The 17,216-nt window shown below is 35.1% G+C and overlaps 2 protein-coding genes across 2 annotated transcripts in view; both read right to left on the bottom strand.

Annotated features, from left to right (window-relative positions):
- Positions 1-6,193, bottom strand: part of LOC124158773 (kinase D-interacting substrate of 220 kDa B) — a 123,470-nt gene extending 117,277 nt beyond the window's left edge. The window contains exons 1-2 of the mRNA XM_046534083.1: positions 5,988-6,193; positions 5,744-5,815 (exon numbers count right to left, since the gene is read on the bottom strand). The gene's annotated coding sequence lies outside the window, so the exon portion shown is untranslated. The remainder of the gene's footprint in view (positions 1-5,743; positions 5,816-5,987) is intronic.
- Positions 6,194-10,309: 4,116 nt separating this feature from the next.
- Positions 10,310-13,788, bottom strand: LOC124158774 (mRNA-decapping enzyme 1A). The gene has a single exon (XM_046534084.1). It carries the CDS (start codon positions 13,567-13,569, stop codon positions 12,181-12,183), a length of 1,389 nt encoding a protein of 462 aa, XP_046390040.1. The 5' UTR covers positions 13,570-13,788; the 3' UTR covers positions 10,310-12,180.
- Positions 13,789-17,216: the final 3,428 nt, after the last annotated feature.

The raw sequence follows: 17,216 nt of genomic DNA, 5'->3' as shown, positions 1-17,216 counted from the left end.
AGGTTGGGCGTTAAGGAAAACTAGGAAAGGGGAAAAGTAAAAAAAAAACAGGGAGCAAGAGTGTGTAATGGGACTAAGCATGAGCAGTCATACTTTAATTAGAAAGGAAAAAGTCAGTTTTAAACATTTGAAAACTATTTCTGAAGCTAACTAGATGCCTAAGCATACATAATGTTACATATGTATTTTTCTTTCCATTTTAGACATTGAAACACAATTAAAAACCAAGTTAAAACATAATTCATCATTACTATCAGGTTTAGCATTTTTACAACACCATTTTAGACTATTCTCAGTGCACTCAATGTGACTTGGAACGTAGGCTTTCGCAGCGAGATTCATTGATGTTGAAGACTTTCAGGTGCAGCTGCGTATTGCACATGAAAACGCACAATACGCAGCTGCACCCGTATGTTGTCGATAGCACTCAATGTGATATCACATCTGAGGATTCATAAAGTAAACTTTGTCCAAATAATTCGAATCCCAGGCATGAGAAAGTAATTCACACATAAACGGTCAGAGTACTTTCTTCTACATCATTTCCCTGTATTTTCCCAGGCAGTTTCCTCCATATTATTCTAAGAAATTGTTCACTAGAGGTTTTCAATATGACTCAAAAGTGCACCTAAATAAAGTTGGGTAAATGAGGGCAGAAATCAACACACATCTCATCTTAAGATACGAAAAAATTTTCTGATAAGAATAAACACACTTATCATCATAATAGAATTTTTAATATATGAAAAAAATATTTGAGTTTTCTATGCATAATTCCCAGCCGAAATCATGGTAATTCTAAGCATCCTGGTAGTGCAACTAGCAGAGCACTGAAGCTGTAGTCAAGAGGTTCAGGGTTTGAGTCCCAGTCACATTTCTACCCTCTCATTTCTGGCTTTTTCCATCTGCCTCAGCACCATTGTCCAAATCCTTTTCCTGTAATGTGTTCTAATCTCTTTCTTTCTTCATCTATGACACTATTTGTATGCTTGCAATTATCGTGTCATGTGAATGTATGAAGGAGAGCATCGGCTATATTGGCAAGCTTCACTTTTACTCAGCAAGCCCAGAAATGAATGTTCCTGTCTCTTTCCAGCTATCATGTGAGTTAGTATCTTTACTTTCATTCTTGAGTCCTCATCCATTTCAACTGTTGGTGAGTTGCGAGCTGCCCCAGTGCCATCCATTGCTTAACTTGTGGGTTTTCTGAGCATAAATCCCAGCCAAAATCATGGGAAATCTAAGTGTCATGGTAATGCAACTGGTAGAGCATTTGACCGGTATTCGAGAGGTTCTGGGCTTGTAAAAAAAGAGACACACATTTTTCTGATTTACAATCTGTCTTTTGCTTCTATAGCTATTCTCAGCAAATAACAGCCTTAACTTTACAAAGAGAAATGTATTATGCCATGGGCTCCTGCTGAGGGGGTAACTCCTCAATTACTAGCAAACTCCTCGAATCAGCCTTGCATGGTTTGTTGTTGTTTACAATCTTATGAGTGATTCTCTCCTACTAAGCAAGGTTCTCTTTGATTGAGTACATGTATGGAAACAGAGATGATGTCCTGAACTCAAGATAACTGGGCTGCAACTTATGCAATTTTTAATGCAACAGAGGCACTTGGTGTGAAAATATTGCTATCTTACATTAAATGACTATAAATAAATATTTCAGTTGTCACCGGACAATTGTCATAAATAAGGCAAAGATTATCATTTCTTAATCTTCTCAATTGTTTTCTCCACCTCTTCCCGTTTTTCTTTCAGAGAATGATTCTCAGCTTTAAAGTCATTTTTCTTCCTTTTATCCATAATCTTCTCATGTTTGCTATTTCCATTTCAGTATCTTGCCTCTTCTGAAGTGTTCACACAGAGCCTACTCTCTAAAAAGATGTTCAGGATGATTTTTAACAGCAGCTTATTCAAGATCACCAACTGTTAAAAATAAAGTAGTGAATGCAAAGGATGATTTTCCTTGGTTTTCAGGAGGTATTTCTATACCTAGGGGCAGCAAAAAACAGCAATAAAGATTCAGAAAGTAATAAATTATGGCTGAAATATCCGCTTTTAGCTCATGGAAATTACTCAAAGGGCTCCTAATGACCATTAATACCCGACTCAGATAGAAAAACGCTATTCTTAGTAGGGAAGAAAAGAAAATGTGTGATACATTGGTTACCTTGAATGCTTTAAATCTACAAACCACTGTCACAGTAAGTGATGAATTGTAGCAATGAATGGCAACTGAAAGACATTATACATAAATGTGATTGCATAAAATATACTACTTACCTATCATAGCTTAATACCAACAAAATAACAAGAAAAATCAGAAAATACCCAACAATGCCAATGATTTGTCAATATGGTTTCCTAAGGTTAACTCCTTTGTATCCTCTGAGCTCGACTTCTGATTTCGACTGATAGTTGGCGTCTCACTTGTCTGGATTCTGGAATACATACTTAAAGTCCTCTTCTGAGTTAAATTGACTCGGAAAGAATAAGCACCATCTATCCATATCCATGTTAAAGCCTATGAGCTGTAATTTAACCACCTGGGATGCAAACCTTTTGACTGGATACCAGTGTGGTCTGCCTGCAGAGCAGTCATAGGATTCCAGACAGGAAAACCGCAAGACAAGTAACCATGACTGTTTCACAAAGCTCAGGTTCTCTAAGATTTTTATTAGGATACAGACATGATGCTGCTTTGGTAAATTTGCACTTTATAGGGCTTCTCTCAACTTTTTCTTGACAATGGAATTCAACAATTCTTACATTTCACCCTAAATTTATCTTGTCACAGAGATGAAGAGATTCACCCTCACCAATATTGACTTGGGACAGTTTCGAACTATTAACAACATCATTGACATCAATGTTGATCTGGTGGTAGCCTGCATTTTCTTGTTTTAGGACTTTTGACTTTACAAACCACCCATACACCTCTCACGAAGATCCTCAACTTCACCATGAAGAAATGGAAAGACTGGTTTCAGAATCTGAAACACTTATTGGGTAGTAATATGACACTATTGTCGCAAAGAAAGGAAGTTTCACCATTTCACCAGCAGAATAGAGCCAGCCAAGCACTCCTTCACCTCACTAATCAACCATATGTCAAACCATTGTGGCGGAGCAAGAGGGTACAACAACAGCACACTATGGTGCACAGTATATGAATCTGTACTGACTGCTTTCTCTAAGATATTTGAAAAACTCTTTCACCATGGTGTAATGAATTATCGTAAAAATTTTAATTTTTTCAGATCCACAAGTACTGCCATCTATCAGCTATTAGACCAGCAATGCACAGCTTTTCAGGAGCATAAATTAGCAGCTGGTGTTTTATTTGATCTAAGCAAAGCCTTTGATTGAATTAATCATTCAATTCTTCTACCCAAAATGCAGTCAGTGAGCTTTTTTGGACCCTTATTTTACCTAACCAAAATCTTTAACAATTTACCATATAAGATCCAATATTTTCCACCTCTGCCATTTAAGAATCCTCTGAAGAAGTATTATTGAGCAATAACTACTATAGCCTGAAGGATTTTATGTTGTGCTCTTGAGTAATTTATGTCCACCAACTGAGGCTACAATTTTGTAACTATTCCTTTTCCTCATTTATTGTAACTGCATATTATTATATATTTTTATTTTTTACTTCCATTGTCACCTGTATGTACCCATGTGATCTCTAGGACAAATAAAATTATTATTACGATTATGGCCCAAACTAGTTATTAATTCCCCAAAAGATTCCGAGAGCGTTGAAGTTTTCCTGTCTTTTGCCTATTTAATGCTACAACATTTGATTTCCCTGTCTTTCCTAGTTTGTGGGCATCTCATTATGCGGCATTATCCCAATCATTAAATGTTTAAAAAATCGGGGTGAAAAATATTCAAATTTCCTCACACGGAAGTCGTACCAGCACAATCTAAGAGAATCATGCCTGAGGTTTCAAAAAGTCATAATTGTTGTAGTGATTTGAATCATAGGAATATAAACCTTGATATGTAGGTAGTTTGAAAATGTTATTAAATGGTTGAAAAACCTGGGAACTAAAAGATAAAAATTTCCAAAAAGTCGCAATGGTGCATGGAGTGAGCCGGTGACTAAGGATTAAAAAAATAACCAGAATGTAGTACTAATTAGAATCCAATGCACATGAAACTCACAAATAGACAACATACTTATAAGACAACTTGAGGAATGCTGGAAGGTTTTGAGCATGAATAGATTGGCTTCAAAGAATAATTTATCCATTGACACACCCAGTGTGGACCTGTTCAAGGGTTAACATCACTTGATTCCTAGAATGATTTGCTGTACGTTTAAATAATTAAGAACCTTGGAATGAAATATGCTGATGAAGAATAAGCATAATATGCCAGCAGAAGAGAATTACTTGTATTGACAAAATTTTCAGGGATGAGCCTTTTCCTATTTTAAAGTTACAGTTTATGCATGATCGTGTTAAGCAAATACACTGAACCCTAATAATGAAATACCAAGTTTGATTCAAGCTGAACTACAGTAAAAGTAGAATTGTACAACTGAATTAACTCCACAATGGCCATGTATTTTGGTTGTCGTCGAGCACAAGCTCTAAGGGTTCTTCTTCAACTGATACTGGCTCTCTCTGGCTAAAGATCCCAAATCCTTGGTCCCATTATTATAAGGTGCCATGGGCCCTCCGCTTGTCTTCCTCCCGGCAGTGCTGCCTTTTGACGGTAGCACACATTAATTAAATTCCACATGTTCTGCCGCTACACCTATTATCATCAATTCTTCTTCAAGCCTCTACTTGATTGGTAACATTTTCAGTTTATCTAACAAGGGATTTTATATTATGAGCAACCAACAGTTTTTATTTCATAAGTTTTCAAGCTTGATAAATTTCCTTGTTTTTCACTGGCAATTGGTTATCAAATGCCTCCCCAACTACATAATCTCCTCATGTTATCAGTAACGTTAGAGCTTTTCTGGAGTACTCTTAAGATTTGCGAAGGATGTGCATCACTAGTCATACATCATCATAAATTATGTTCATAGTGAACTGCAATTTAAGAGAGAAAATTGCTCAGAGAAAAAAATCTTGAACTAGACTCAAACTAGGACCCTCACTAGTTTCAAGGAGATTCTGTAGAGGTTGTCAATTGGGTACTTAATGAATGGTATTTCAGAGATAAGGTAAATGTGCATCCCGCATTTCTGTCAAGAACTACTCAGCCAAAAGTTACAGTTCCATATATTTTACAATAATTGAAGTAATTTTATTTGTTTATATTTGCATTCACACCCATGTGTGCGCACTACTTTCAATGAGTTAAGACGATATTAATAACATTAATCAACCTTTGATAACAATGGCAAGTTCATCATCCAATATTATTAAAGCACTTTCATTTTACTTGGTGATAAAGATCATAAATATGATTACAAAAATTAAGGATATCAAGATAAGCAATTATCCGAGCAAGAAAAATAGTTGTTGAAACCAAATGATATCATGAGCCATAGCTGACCATCTTTATCCTCATGCTTAAGTAGGGTGATTGTCAAAGAAGAGCAGTCAATAACATCACTGTTTCACGACAGAAGAGGCCTGCCTGAATAACACAAACGGCACAATGGGTTGGATTTCCAGAATGATAGTGAAATTTGGGGAAATTCTCGCGCCGATGTGATTTCGGCAGATACAAGTATTTAAATAAATTATTTCAAACACAAACTCACCACATTTTTATCTCTCTTGCGTAGAACGTAGCTTCGAGCTGCGGAAACATTGTCAGGCAGTAGGGGTTGTTCCTACAAATAACATTTATAGTTGCACGATTTGCTCATGAATATAATCTCTGGTACAACAAGATTTATCAACATAAACAGCTTCTTGAAATGCACATCAAGAACTACTTATTAGAGAGAACAATAGCAGTTTAACGAACCTTTCATCATCAAAAATTGTGTCAATAAAAATTACCTTGTTGAAACAACTAATAAGTGCTCTTGAAGTCCCAATAACGTGGTCATGTTCCCCTAACAGACATTCTCTAATAATCCAAGGCACTTCAGGACCATAAAGTGATTATAGACTATTTCAAATAGACATGAAACTGAATGCCATTTAAAAGTCAACTTAAATTTTATGTAGCAGAAAACTAACAAATTCAGTTGAGAAAACAAACGAAGAACGAAATTCGACAACAGTTACCTTGAATCGTTGACTAAAGTGAATTCAATTAATTAAGGTGATTGAGAGGTTAATATTTACTCACATTACTCGCCATAAAAAAGCACTTAACGGGAAGAACATTAAGTTCCCCTTAAATTCCTCCTGGAAAGATACCAATTCGCAATGTACGATGAAAATAATGTTTTCCTTAACCTTATTCAGGCCCGTTAATCTCGCACAGCTTTTCTCTTGCGCGTGTAAAATTATTTATCAATCTCAAAAATAAAATATTAAGTCTACAGTATTGAGAGTTGATGCATGCTTCAGTGAAGTGATACACCTTCTTAGGAATTCCTTGAATTATTTGTGCACGAACTGTTTTAGAGCTGTATCTCAGAGTGACCATTTTTCTCGAAGTGCTTTAGTTAAGTCATTAGCATTCATTTTGTTGACTATCGTTGTTTTACGTGGAAAAAAATATTTAAAGCTGTATATATTATTATTGTAGAAGTTTTCGTGGTGATTTATGAGCATGACACTAATATATATTGTACCATAAAAATTTTGAGAAACTGAAAAAGTAGTGGAGCATTGGTCAAACGTTGAACAACGTTTTTATTGCAATCTGCAGATGAGTCTCATGAGTACAAAATTTTTACAAACATCCCCGTAGTCTATGGGTTAAGTAAATAAAAAACTTAATTCATATTTTGTAATTAATTTTGTTTTCCATCATTTACTCTATTGCAATGAAGTTCCTTCCGTAGCTTTGGAGATGCAAACACAACGCTTTCGTTTAAGTCAGTACATAATGTCACAGGTTGGAGGAATGGGTGAATTCAGGGGGAATGTGCACTCGGAGCAATACCACAACAGCTGTGAAATTTACCCTTGAGTAGTAGCTCAATGTGAGCACCCAGTCATTTCTTGGAGTCTCTTTGGCTGTTATTTGCCCGAGCAATTGTCGCTAATTGGCAGGAGCTCATATATTTGTTCTGGATGGCCAATGGTGCATTGCTATATAGATAATTCACAAGTCTCTACAAAGCACCTACAAATTTCCCATCCAGGGAGGCTGAGATTATGCTACTAGTGGTCTGTTTCTATGCTGCGTGAGACTCATGAGCACTCAATCCCACTCAATGAGCAGTTGTAATGTACACACTAGAGCAGGAAGTAGAAACTAATTCCTGACCACCCAGACTTCCAATCTTCATAGCAGGAAGCAGGACCAAAACTCATCTTTGTCAAAAATTTAAGTTCCCTTAAAAATTACAATTTTTTTATCAACAAAATAATTGTACTGCTAACTTTACATCTTATTTTTTATGCTAGTTTTCAAGTTTTGGTGCCTTATACTTACGCAAGGAAGGAAAAGAGGAGATATGGTCTTGTCAAAACAGGGCATGTACTGCAAAATCTGAACATCTGGACACCCTAGGAGGGAAGAGGAGAGGTAAAAGATAAGAGGCTTTGCTAGGCTGCCAAATGCCTCTCTTCACTCCAGTCAATGCTATCTACCCCTGACATATGTCACCCATCCCATTCGAAGAATAGAAGACTTCAATTCATGAGTCGTCAATGTATATACAAAGTAGAAATTATGATGCCATTAAAATTCTGGCATGTACAAAAATGAACCCAGGGTCATTAGGGTATGACCACCACTACATCTTCGCGAATTCAGAAAATTCAACACCAACTCAACCTCCTAAATGAAACTGGGTTAAGTGCTTCCGTAAAACTAATTAATAATGCCTCACATTTAATCTAACTGATGATAAGACTAAGGGCTCATTTTAGATGGATGATTTTACATGGGCCTATTTTGCTACGCATATATACACAGAGCTAATTCAGCTAATACCAGAATAAGACCTCTGTCCTTAAAAAATACAAAGTGGCCAATACAATACAAAAACCTTTTCAGTTCGGAATTGACATAAGAGTAATAATAAAAGAGAAATTTTGTGAGACAAACTGTAACTCTGAAGTATGAAATTAAGTCCAAAAATGGGATCTCTAATATTTACCTCATAACCAATCATAAGAAGTCAAAAGTAATATTTTAAAGGACAAAAATCAAGGGAATATTACAAAAATGATAAAAACATACCAGGTAGAACACACCAATGGAAAACTCCCTCAGATTTAACCGTTTTTAGTCCAATGTTCCCATCTGGGAACACATTTATAAAAATTATATTTCGTATCTGCGATTACTTTTGTAGCTTTTTTTATTTAAATAAAGTATGGAAGTATTTATTTTCAAAGTGAATCGCATGATTTGTGCATACCTTGGTGGTTAATTATATCTTTTCAAAATTGGTTATATACATCACCTCTGTTGTATGTGGATTATTCGATATTTTCCCCAACACTCGTTTTTCAGTAACAAATACTCGTTTATTCAAAAGATTAATATATATTACACTGTTGAACTTAGTTTTTTTTCGGTCAAGTGTACATTTATTTTTCAATCATGGCAAAACGTAGTGGTGTGTTCCCATTTGGGAACATGCTTGGAAACGCATTAAAAATTTTTGTTTGGGTTTCTTTCACAATCTCTTAATTAGCGGTAAAACATATAGGATATGCAAAAAAAATAATGAAAATTAGTTGGTAAGTTAGTTAGGCCTTTAAAGGGTTAAGTAGATCAGGGTTTCTATAATATAACTTCAGAGGTAAGTCTCATTGTACAATTACAGTTATATGCTTTGATTTTCTAAAGAAAATTAATAAATATAGACTTGTGGGGGGGCCAAACTTTTATTTTTTTTTTTAAGTTTTGCAACATTGAAACGGGAAGAATTTCATTGGACTTAAGAAAGAGAATCAATGACAAGTGCCATGGAAAAAGTGGCTAAGAATGGTGCATTAATGAAGGCTTCGCTAAATGAGGATGTGAGCTGGCTGTAAGGATTTGAAATGCAGGTGTTGAGAAGTATGTTAACTGGATCAGAGGAAAATGTTGAGGTGCTTTGGTGGCGAATGGAGGAAACTTCCTCACATAGCATGGCTGAAGACAATGAGAGGCTGGAGATATGTACTGAATTCAGTAGCAGAGGGTCAATTTTTATGCCATCTGAGTATAACAGTGAAGAAAGATGAAATGAAGATATGAAGAACAAAATTTTGAAGGAACATACGGTTTTCCAGGGATAAAAATTAGCAGCGATATTACAGCTACCACAGATCACTATTCAAAGCAATATCACCACAATTGTACCCGGTAATTTACCAGTCAAGGTTTGTTTAAATATTAGACAAACAAATATCATTAACATCCCCGCCTGAACTCAATCCCACACCAAATTTCTTCCAGCAAAACATCAGCCCCATTATTTTTCATTATATCCATGAACCCTGTGTCTCTCCTCCCCTTCAACTTGAAATCATGTGTCACAGTTTTGGCCAAATATAACTGATTATAATTTATACTCAACCTTGCCTTAATAAATTCTAAAATATAATTGTTCATCATGATAAGAACAATCAAAAATTTAATATTTAATTACTTGAAAACTCTAGCCAAAGAGGAAGGAGGAGAAAACTTCAAGCCTGAAAGTGGATTAATGCCGGAAAATGTTTTACTCATCACTAACCTGGCTTTCTTCAATAATCAATTACACGGAGATTTTCAATCTTATGACCCATAAGTCCTTACCTAAGCTTCATATTGAATCCTGTCTAATTTTGTATGAGTCAGTCTCATATAAAATTAGACAGGACAAGAAATAAGGAGGTCAGCAAATTAAAATGTTGAACCTTAGTGAAATCCTTGAACCTCTCCTATTGATTTTGTATGTACACTATCAAACACTTCTTCCAACCCCTGGGTTTGGCCATAACTCGGTCTGTAAAACTTTCTTAACAAGAGAACTGAATGCCTCCACAAATTAAATCAAAGCTTTGAATAGTGAATAAAGTCAAAGCATTGCAGGAACAAGTGACTTTGTACTCAGTCACGCCCACGGGTGCAAAGTTAAATACACCAAAGGATGAAGTTCGCCATGAAAAAATATTTGACTTAGCCGGCCGGCCAGAATAAAGTCAGCTACCATTATTGATTTAAAGTCAAAGCTAATTTATGAACTTGATGGACTGGTTTAACAACTTTAAAAACCACATTTGACAGCTGTAATCACTTATTTATTTCTCAAAATTTACTCATTCCAGTCTGAGGCACAACATATTCCAGCTTGGGGCCCATGAAAATTTCAGATTGCAAATAATACTTGTACAGAAATTTAACATAAAATTAATAGACAAAGAAACCATCAGTATACCCAGAATGGCATCTGTTTAAGCAAAAGGTATTTCCAATGACTTCAACAAGCACATTTCTTAACAGCAGTAAAGTGATAATTAAAAACCTTTGCGTACACTTCAGTAGTAAAAATAATTTGCAATAATCAGGAGTGACTACAGATTATTTTATAGAAGGTGCAATCTGAGGGGCATAAGTATAGGAAACCATACAGAATACTATTGATGTAAGGGCTTACAGTCATTTAATGCCCAAAATTCTATGCAATATCAATTAAATAATAAATGTGAAGAAGAAAATATAAGAAATACTATGCAATTTGAATATTATTGGAGCATTTGCTCATTTACTATTCCTGTCATTTCAATGATAACATAAAACAAAACATTCTCCTCATCATCGTATTTGTGATCTTGAAAAAACTCAAAAGTAAAATTCAATTATGTAACCACAAGATGAATGCACATTATAAGAATTTAATCTGTCAACCAAAGCAAGACTTCATCAAAATTCCACGGAAGAGTAATCATTACTCTGAAATGCACAGAAAAAGTACTGACTTGCAAACATTCAATTAAATTACATCAGATCTTATATGCTATCACAGGTACAAATTTAACAATAAATGAAGATATTAAAAAATAGATCAATATAAAACAGAACTTTGAAATCAAGGCTAATCTGTGGCATTACAAATTTACTCAAAACATTTGAGCCAATAAAATCCAAGGTAAAACATGGCCATGAACTAAAGTCCACTTATACTTCAAATGACTATCACTTGATGGCTCTATACATCTATGGTCTGCATTTTAGTTGGCATGAAATGGTCAACCAGTAACTCAGATCTTCCAACAATAAAGCACATATACCTCATGAAACTTTATAATACAATAGATGTTGGGAAGGGTGATAGGCTCCATCTGTTCAATGAGGGGGCCATTTAAAAAAAACCAATGCATGAATGCTATATACATAAGTGGAAACAATAAGTGGGCATACATTAATATACACATTTCTTTAGCGGAGAATAATACAACTCTCTAGATCACAAAAATATCAGTGTATCACAAGTTTTGGCAATCCATATCAATATATTCGAATCTTATATCCGGTATAAAATAAATTTAATGAAGTCACTTGCAATGCAAGTGACAGCCGGATGGAAATTAAAAATAGAATGTACTAACAATAGAAACCTATTCAACCTTACAAGAGAGACTCACAAAATGGAATTATTCAGCCGTAAGCTTAGTAAACCCATTTTTGCGTGTAACCATTAAGCTCATTCTACATGATAATTACAGTTTCCAACAAACCAAGAATTTTACAATTCCCCGCTTTGCACCCATACACTTTACAATAATATACTTCATGATGATATCCGAAAGAAAAACTTGAATAGACTGCCTTATTCCATTTAATACAGTAGGAAAAACTGTATTTATATCTAAGGAATCTAATTGTCATAATAGCAACCATCTACAGCTACTAATTCACAAGCAATAAAGCTTGCAGTTGCTTTTGTTCAACACCCCTGAAATGCATTTACACATACCTAATTTTAGGTCTTGATTGTAAAATACCATTTGAAAGAACTAAGAGAAGGTATTCTCTCCACTGCACGAGGAGAGAAAAACTAAATAAGATTATGGGCATGCTGAGAGGTAAACTTACATTGACAAACATCTACATAAGACGTATATGTAGGTAGTTTTGAAAATACAAAGATTAAGATATCATTTCAGAAAAAGATTTAACATAGGCTTCATGCAATTTGTTAACAAACTCCGGATCATGTCTAATGAGATACGTGAATGCTTGGAGAAGTTGATTTCTTGTCAATGGAGAGAGATCTGTGACAAGACCATCGGAATTTTCCTGTAACGGATGAACAGTACCTCCCAATATACTGGGTTTAATCAAATTTGGCGAGCTCTGAACCTGAGAAATGCAACTGGTGTCACCAACCGCTGCTTTTGATGTAACACGAGCAGAGGTAAACATAACAGGAGGCATTAGGGCGGGCTTCCCTGTTGAATCACTGCAAAGTGGGGCAGAAAGTGGCCGATCTATTCCCGTAAGCTCACCAACAGTAGCAGCTGCATTTCCGACGTTGGGAGCAGCAATCATTCCATCGGGAGGGGAAGGTGATGCTACACGTAGAAAACTAACACCTTCATCCACCTTTTCGATTAATTTTGTAGGAACTGTGTTACAATTCAAGGAAGAGGAAAGGACCTTGGTGCCGTTCTTAACTGGATGCCTCTCTTTCTTTTTGGATTCAGGGGTGACTGACCGTTGTTGTTTTTCAATGTGTTCAACACTGTGGGCAGGATTTGACATAAGCCGTTGAATGAGAGGCTTTAAAGGTACACCATTACTATCAACAACATTTGGGCAAGCCACAGGAGTGGGCAGGCCTATTGCAGGCGCCTGATTAAGAAATAATCCAGAACGCACTTGCTTCAATCCTTTACACTCGTCATTGTCAACGGAATATTGAGATGTGCTAGCCTTCGCGAAGAACTCCATCACGCTTTGAGGCGTGGAGTCTGGTTTTGAATGCTCAGCATTCACACCTTTTGGGGGAGCTGACTTATTAGCACCCATCTCAGAGAAGTTATTTTTCAGTTTGACTTTACTGACGTTGAAGTCTTCCTGAGCTTTGCTCAGCATACTATATATATCAATAGGGTTACCTTTTTTCACTTTGGGTGATTTATCATGCTTCTTGTCCAACTCCTTCACTAATTTGTCAAGAACAGATGCAATCCTAATACACTCGTCTTTGTCGTAAAACCATACCCCGTATATCCGGGATTTCGCATTCCTGTAGAGCAAGAAAGGTTCCTGCAACTGGAAATCTAGTCCATTGCTCACTGGTTCCACTAAATTGTTGGTATTCAGTCTGTTCATAATGACTATGCCATGGTACGGTTCGCCATTGCGACCGTAAACGAACAACGCACCTTCGACGTCCGTTTTTTCCCATGCGTTCGTTTCTGAGTTGAAAGTATACAAAGCAACATGAGTTGCTGAGTCTAATATATCTTTCACATATGGATCAACCCTTTTAAGGGCCGCCACATTCATACGTAGTTCAGTATTGTCCGCCATATTCCTCCAAAATTTAGCATTTACCGTAACAGCCACCACCGACACAGAACATTACTCTAACTTCGAGAAAGAAAATGTTGAGCTTCTTCTCCCAGTCCCACACAGTAGAATAGTGTCACAACTGAAGACAAGAAATAGCCGAGCTATTTCCATTCACTATTCGAAGCAAATAGTCACAATCCAAATCCTTGAAGAAATCTCACATAAATAAAATCTAAGGAAGACGCAATTCGTTATTCATTTGTTATATCGTCATCAATGCTCATATTTGAATGTCCTAATTTCCGAAAGATATTTGAAAATTTCTTAAAAAATAGCGATGGAGTTTTTATAGCAAATGCGATATAATTCTGTATTAATATTTTCTCCGTTGACATAAATTCCCAGATATTCGTGATAAAAACGATCATACATGACTGCTTATCCATGTAAATAATTATGCTACAGACCTCCACAAAATGTTTATGATCTTGCTATATAAAGGTTCTAAGAGATAACTAGTTTCCAGATCTGTTAATATTGAAGATTTTATGTAGCTAAGACTGTAATGAAATGGTGGATTGTATTTATAATATCAAGCTGTTAAGGAATTAATCCATGTTTATAATGTTGTTAATAGTAAATATCCCAAATAGTTCTTTTCCACACTAAAACCTCATTTATTGACAACAAGATTTACCATAAACCTTTGAAGACTATAGGAGATCAAGCTGATAACGTGAATTTTGTGGATAACTGCAAAATATGGAACCTCTAGGAATAGTTTCAACTCAAAACTATAACAACACCATTAAATAAATAATTTTACTACTCCAAAATTTTTTTGGCCTCTCATTTCCTATATAAGAAAAAATAATAATAATAATATCCCTCCTAATGTGCATTGGAACGGTGTGAATTATGATATTGTAGAGGGATAATTACAAGATATTTCGTCAAATATTCTTCTCAGCCAATTCCTCTAACCATGTTGATAGAAATCCACCTATATTTTTGGTAGCAGTATTAAAATTTCTAGCTTTACATTGTCTGTCACTGAAAATCTGGCTAAATTGTCTCGTTATAATAATTATTGAGTAGTAGTCACTCAGTTTGTATTAGCTGGTTTAGGAGAGATTGGTCAATCATACATTCAAGCAAGCAGTTGAAAATGCTCTTTCTGAGGAACAGAATAGGTTCAGGAGTGGCAGTCTACCTCCACCACCTTATTATTCTTCCGACATAATGTTACCTCTTCCTTACATGGCCATTTTTTAGAAGACACAGTTTATTGTGATTTTGCCACAGCTTTATACAAATTTAATCATTTAATATTAACAGCAAAACTTGGAGTATTTGGGATCATGATATCTTGGCTTAAAGAACTACCCATCCAAAAGGAATCTTATGGTTAAAATCCATGGTACAGTTTCAAATTCATTCAAAGCAGTGTATGGAGTTCCATGAGGCTCCCATATGGGACCTCTTTTATTTCTAATCTTCGTAAATTATATTGGAGGCAACATATATCCCATAAAACATTTAAATTAAGCTGATGAATTACAATTTTTTCCTGCAGTTGATTCTGTTGAAGGTTGTTTAGCCTTAGACTGTTTAGGTTCTCTTTCAACCTGGTTTGACGAAAACTTAATACCGTTAAACATAGTAAAATTTAGCACATTCACATTGTGTAGAGGGAAATTCTCATTTACAGACAATTATATTTTTTTCATGAAAATTCGTAATGGAGTAAATTATACACAAGACTTCTATGTAATATTAACACCACAATAAAAAGTTAAACTACCGTATTTATCTGAATATAGTCCCCCTTTTTCTTTCTTAAAACTACCCATGGTAAATGTAAAGAGGGGACTCTATTGAAATGCATTTTTTAAATTTTTCCCATAACTGAAGCAGCAAAATTAGAGGGGGGGACTATGTTAGGAGAAATACGGTATGTAATGGTAATGTGGTTTCTAAGGCCTATAAATTCTTGGTTTCATTTTCAAAAATTGCAAAGGTTTTAATGAATTTTTTGTCCCATATATTACGTGCAACTTCAGCAAGGGTTTTTTGAGTACTGCTCTGTAATATGGAATCCATATCATGTTAAGTATGCTGAGGCTATCAAGAGATTCCAAAATAAATTCCTAAGGATGGTGGCCCTCCGATTTCATATCCAAAGGCGAAAAGGTTCTAATGATGTATCATTAAAATTGTTTCACAAGTGAAGTGATTTTAATAATACATCTTTAGAATACGCCTTTTCATTTGTGAATATCAACTTCTACATAGTTGAGCCTGATAACATTGAACATATTAAAATCTTACTTGTAACTACAAATTAGAAACTCGCACAGGTTCCCATGAGCAGATGTCGACTCTGGCCACAACTTAGTGCTACGGTAGAGACTCATTGCTACCAGGGTACGATTGGAGGATAATATTGACAAGCTTTGTACGTTTCTTTACAGGCATATTGGTAAATCATTTATTTTTTGTTATTTTCCATCAAACAATTCAGTTTTTACAGAAAATTTATTATCTTATGATATTATCAAATCATAAATACAAGTGTACAATAAGTGAAAATTAATAATTTAGGGTTTGTATATATGATTGACGATCAAGCAATGTGCAAGAATACATTCCTATTAGTGATAAAAAAATATGCCCTCGTCATTTCTTAGGCAAATTATGGTATGAAATGTGTGGAACGGGTGTCTAGCCAATCAAAGCAGAAAAATTCATGCATAATACCCCGTTTTTCAGGGAAATTTTTCAAAATTCCAGGTTAATCTTATGTGATTATTGTGATAGATAAGGGTTTTTTAAACATCCAAAATTACTTCAATACTTTTACAAAATATAGTAATGATTTACTTAAAAGAACAAGGAATAGATTCATAAGCACACATTTTACTTAAAATTTAAATTTATTCAATGCAAGCCAAGACGCTGTTGCTTTGACCAAAAGGGTGCTAACATCACCTGGCATTCTTTTCGTTGTGTTTTTAAATCTTACTTGAGTCAAGAGAGCTAGTCATTTCGACTCTGTTGTCTTTCCTGACAGTCCACGTTTCAATTTGGCTTTAAAAATTCTGCTAACATTAAGTTATAATATAAGTAATATTCTAAGATACTGCACTTAAAATTAAGAAAAACACATTTTAGGCCTGAAAATGGGTGTTGAAATGGCAAAATTTTATCCTAAGTGAATTTGAAACAAAAAAGATTTTGAAATTACCGGTCAGAGCAAAACTTTGTGAATTCATGCATTATTTTGGATTTTCCCACTCGCTGGACACCCTGGTTTACGCATCCACCCATGCGGGTAACTACATTGCGTAAACATCTTGAAACTATAAATCTAAAAATGGGTGAGATTGAGCAATCTTGTTGGTGATACTTACTCAAAGCTTTCGTTTAATTAAACTCAAACATTAATTTTTTCAGACAATTATAACTACACATTTTCGTCCAACCTTAATTAATTACCTTGAAATCCAGAGCAAAAAATAAAAAGGAAAAAAAAAACTGGATACCCAAAAAAATCCTTTTCATGGTCACTGCAAAGTGCATCCATTAAAATGTTTGCATTACCATTGCTCAGAATCTAAGGAGTTGCGACCCCATGATTATGCAACAAAAATGCTTCAAATTGC

This window comes from Ischnura elegans, chromosome 5, assembly GCF_921293095.1.
Source record: "Ischnura elegans chromosome 5, ioIscEleg1.1, whole genome shotgun sequence".
NCBI lineage: Eukaryota > Metazoa > Arthropoda > Insecta > Odonata > Coenagrionidae > Ischnura > Ischnura elegans.
This window is presented reverse-complemented; position numbering and strand designations above follow the sequence as displayed.

What these genes read in the sequence shown, in the direction of transcription:
- LOC124158774 (XM_046534084.1), bottom strand. Translation starts at nt 13,569, where the DNA reads ATGGCGGACAATACTGAACTACGTATGAATGTGGCGGCCCTTAAAAGG.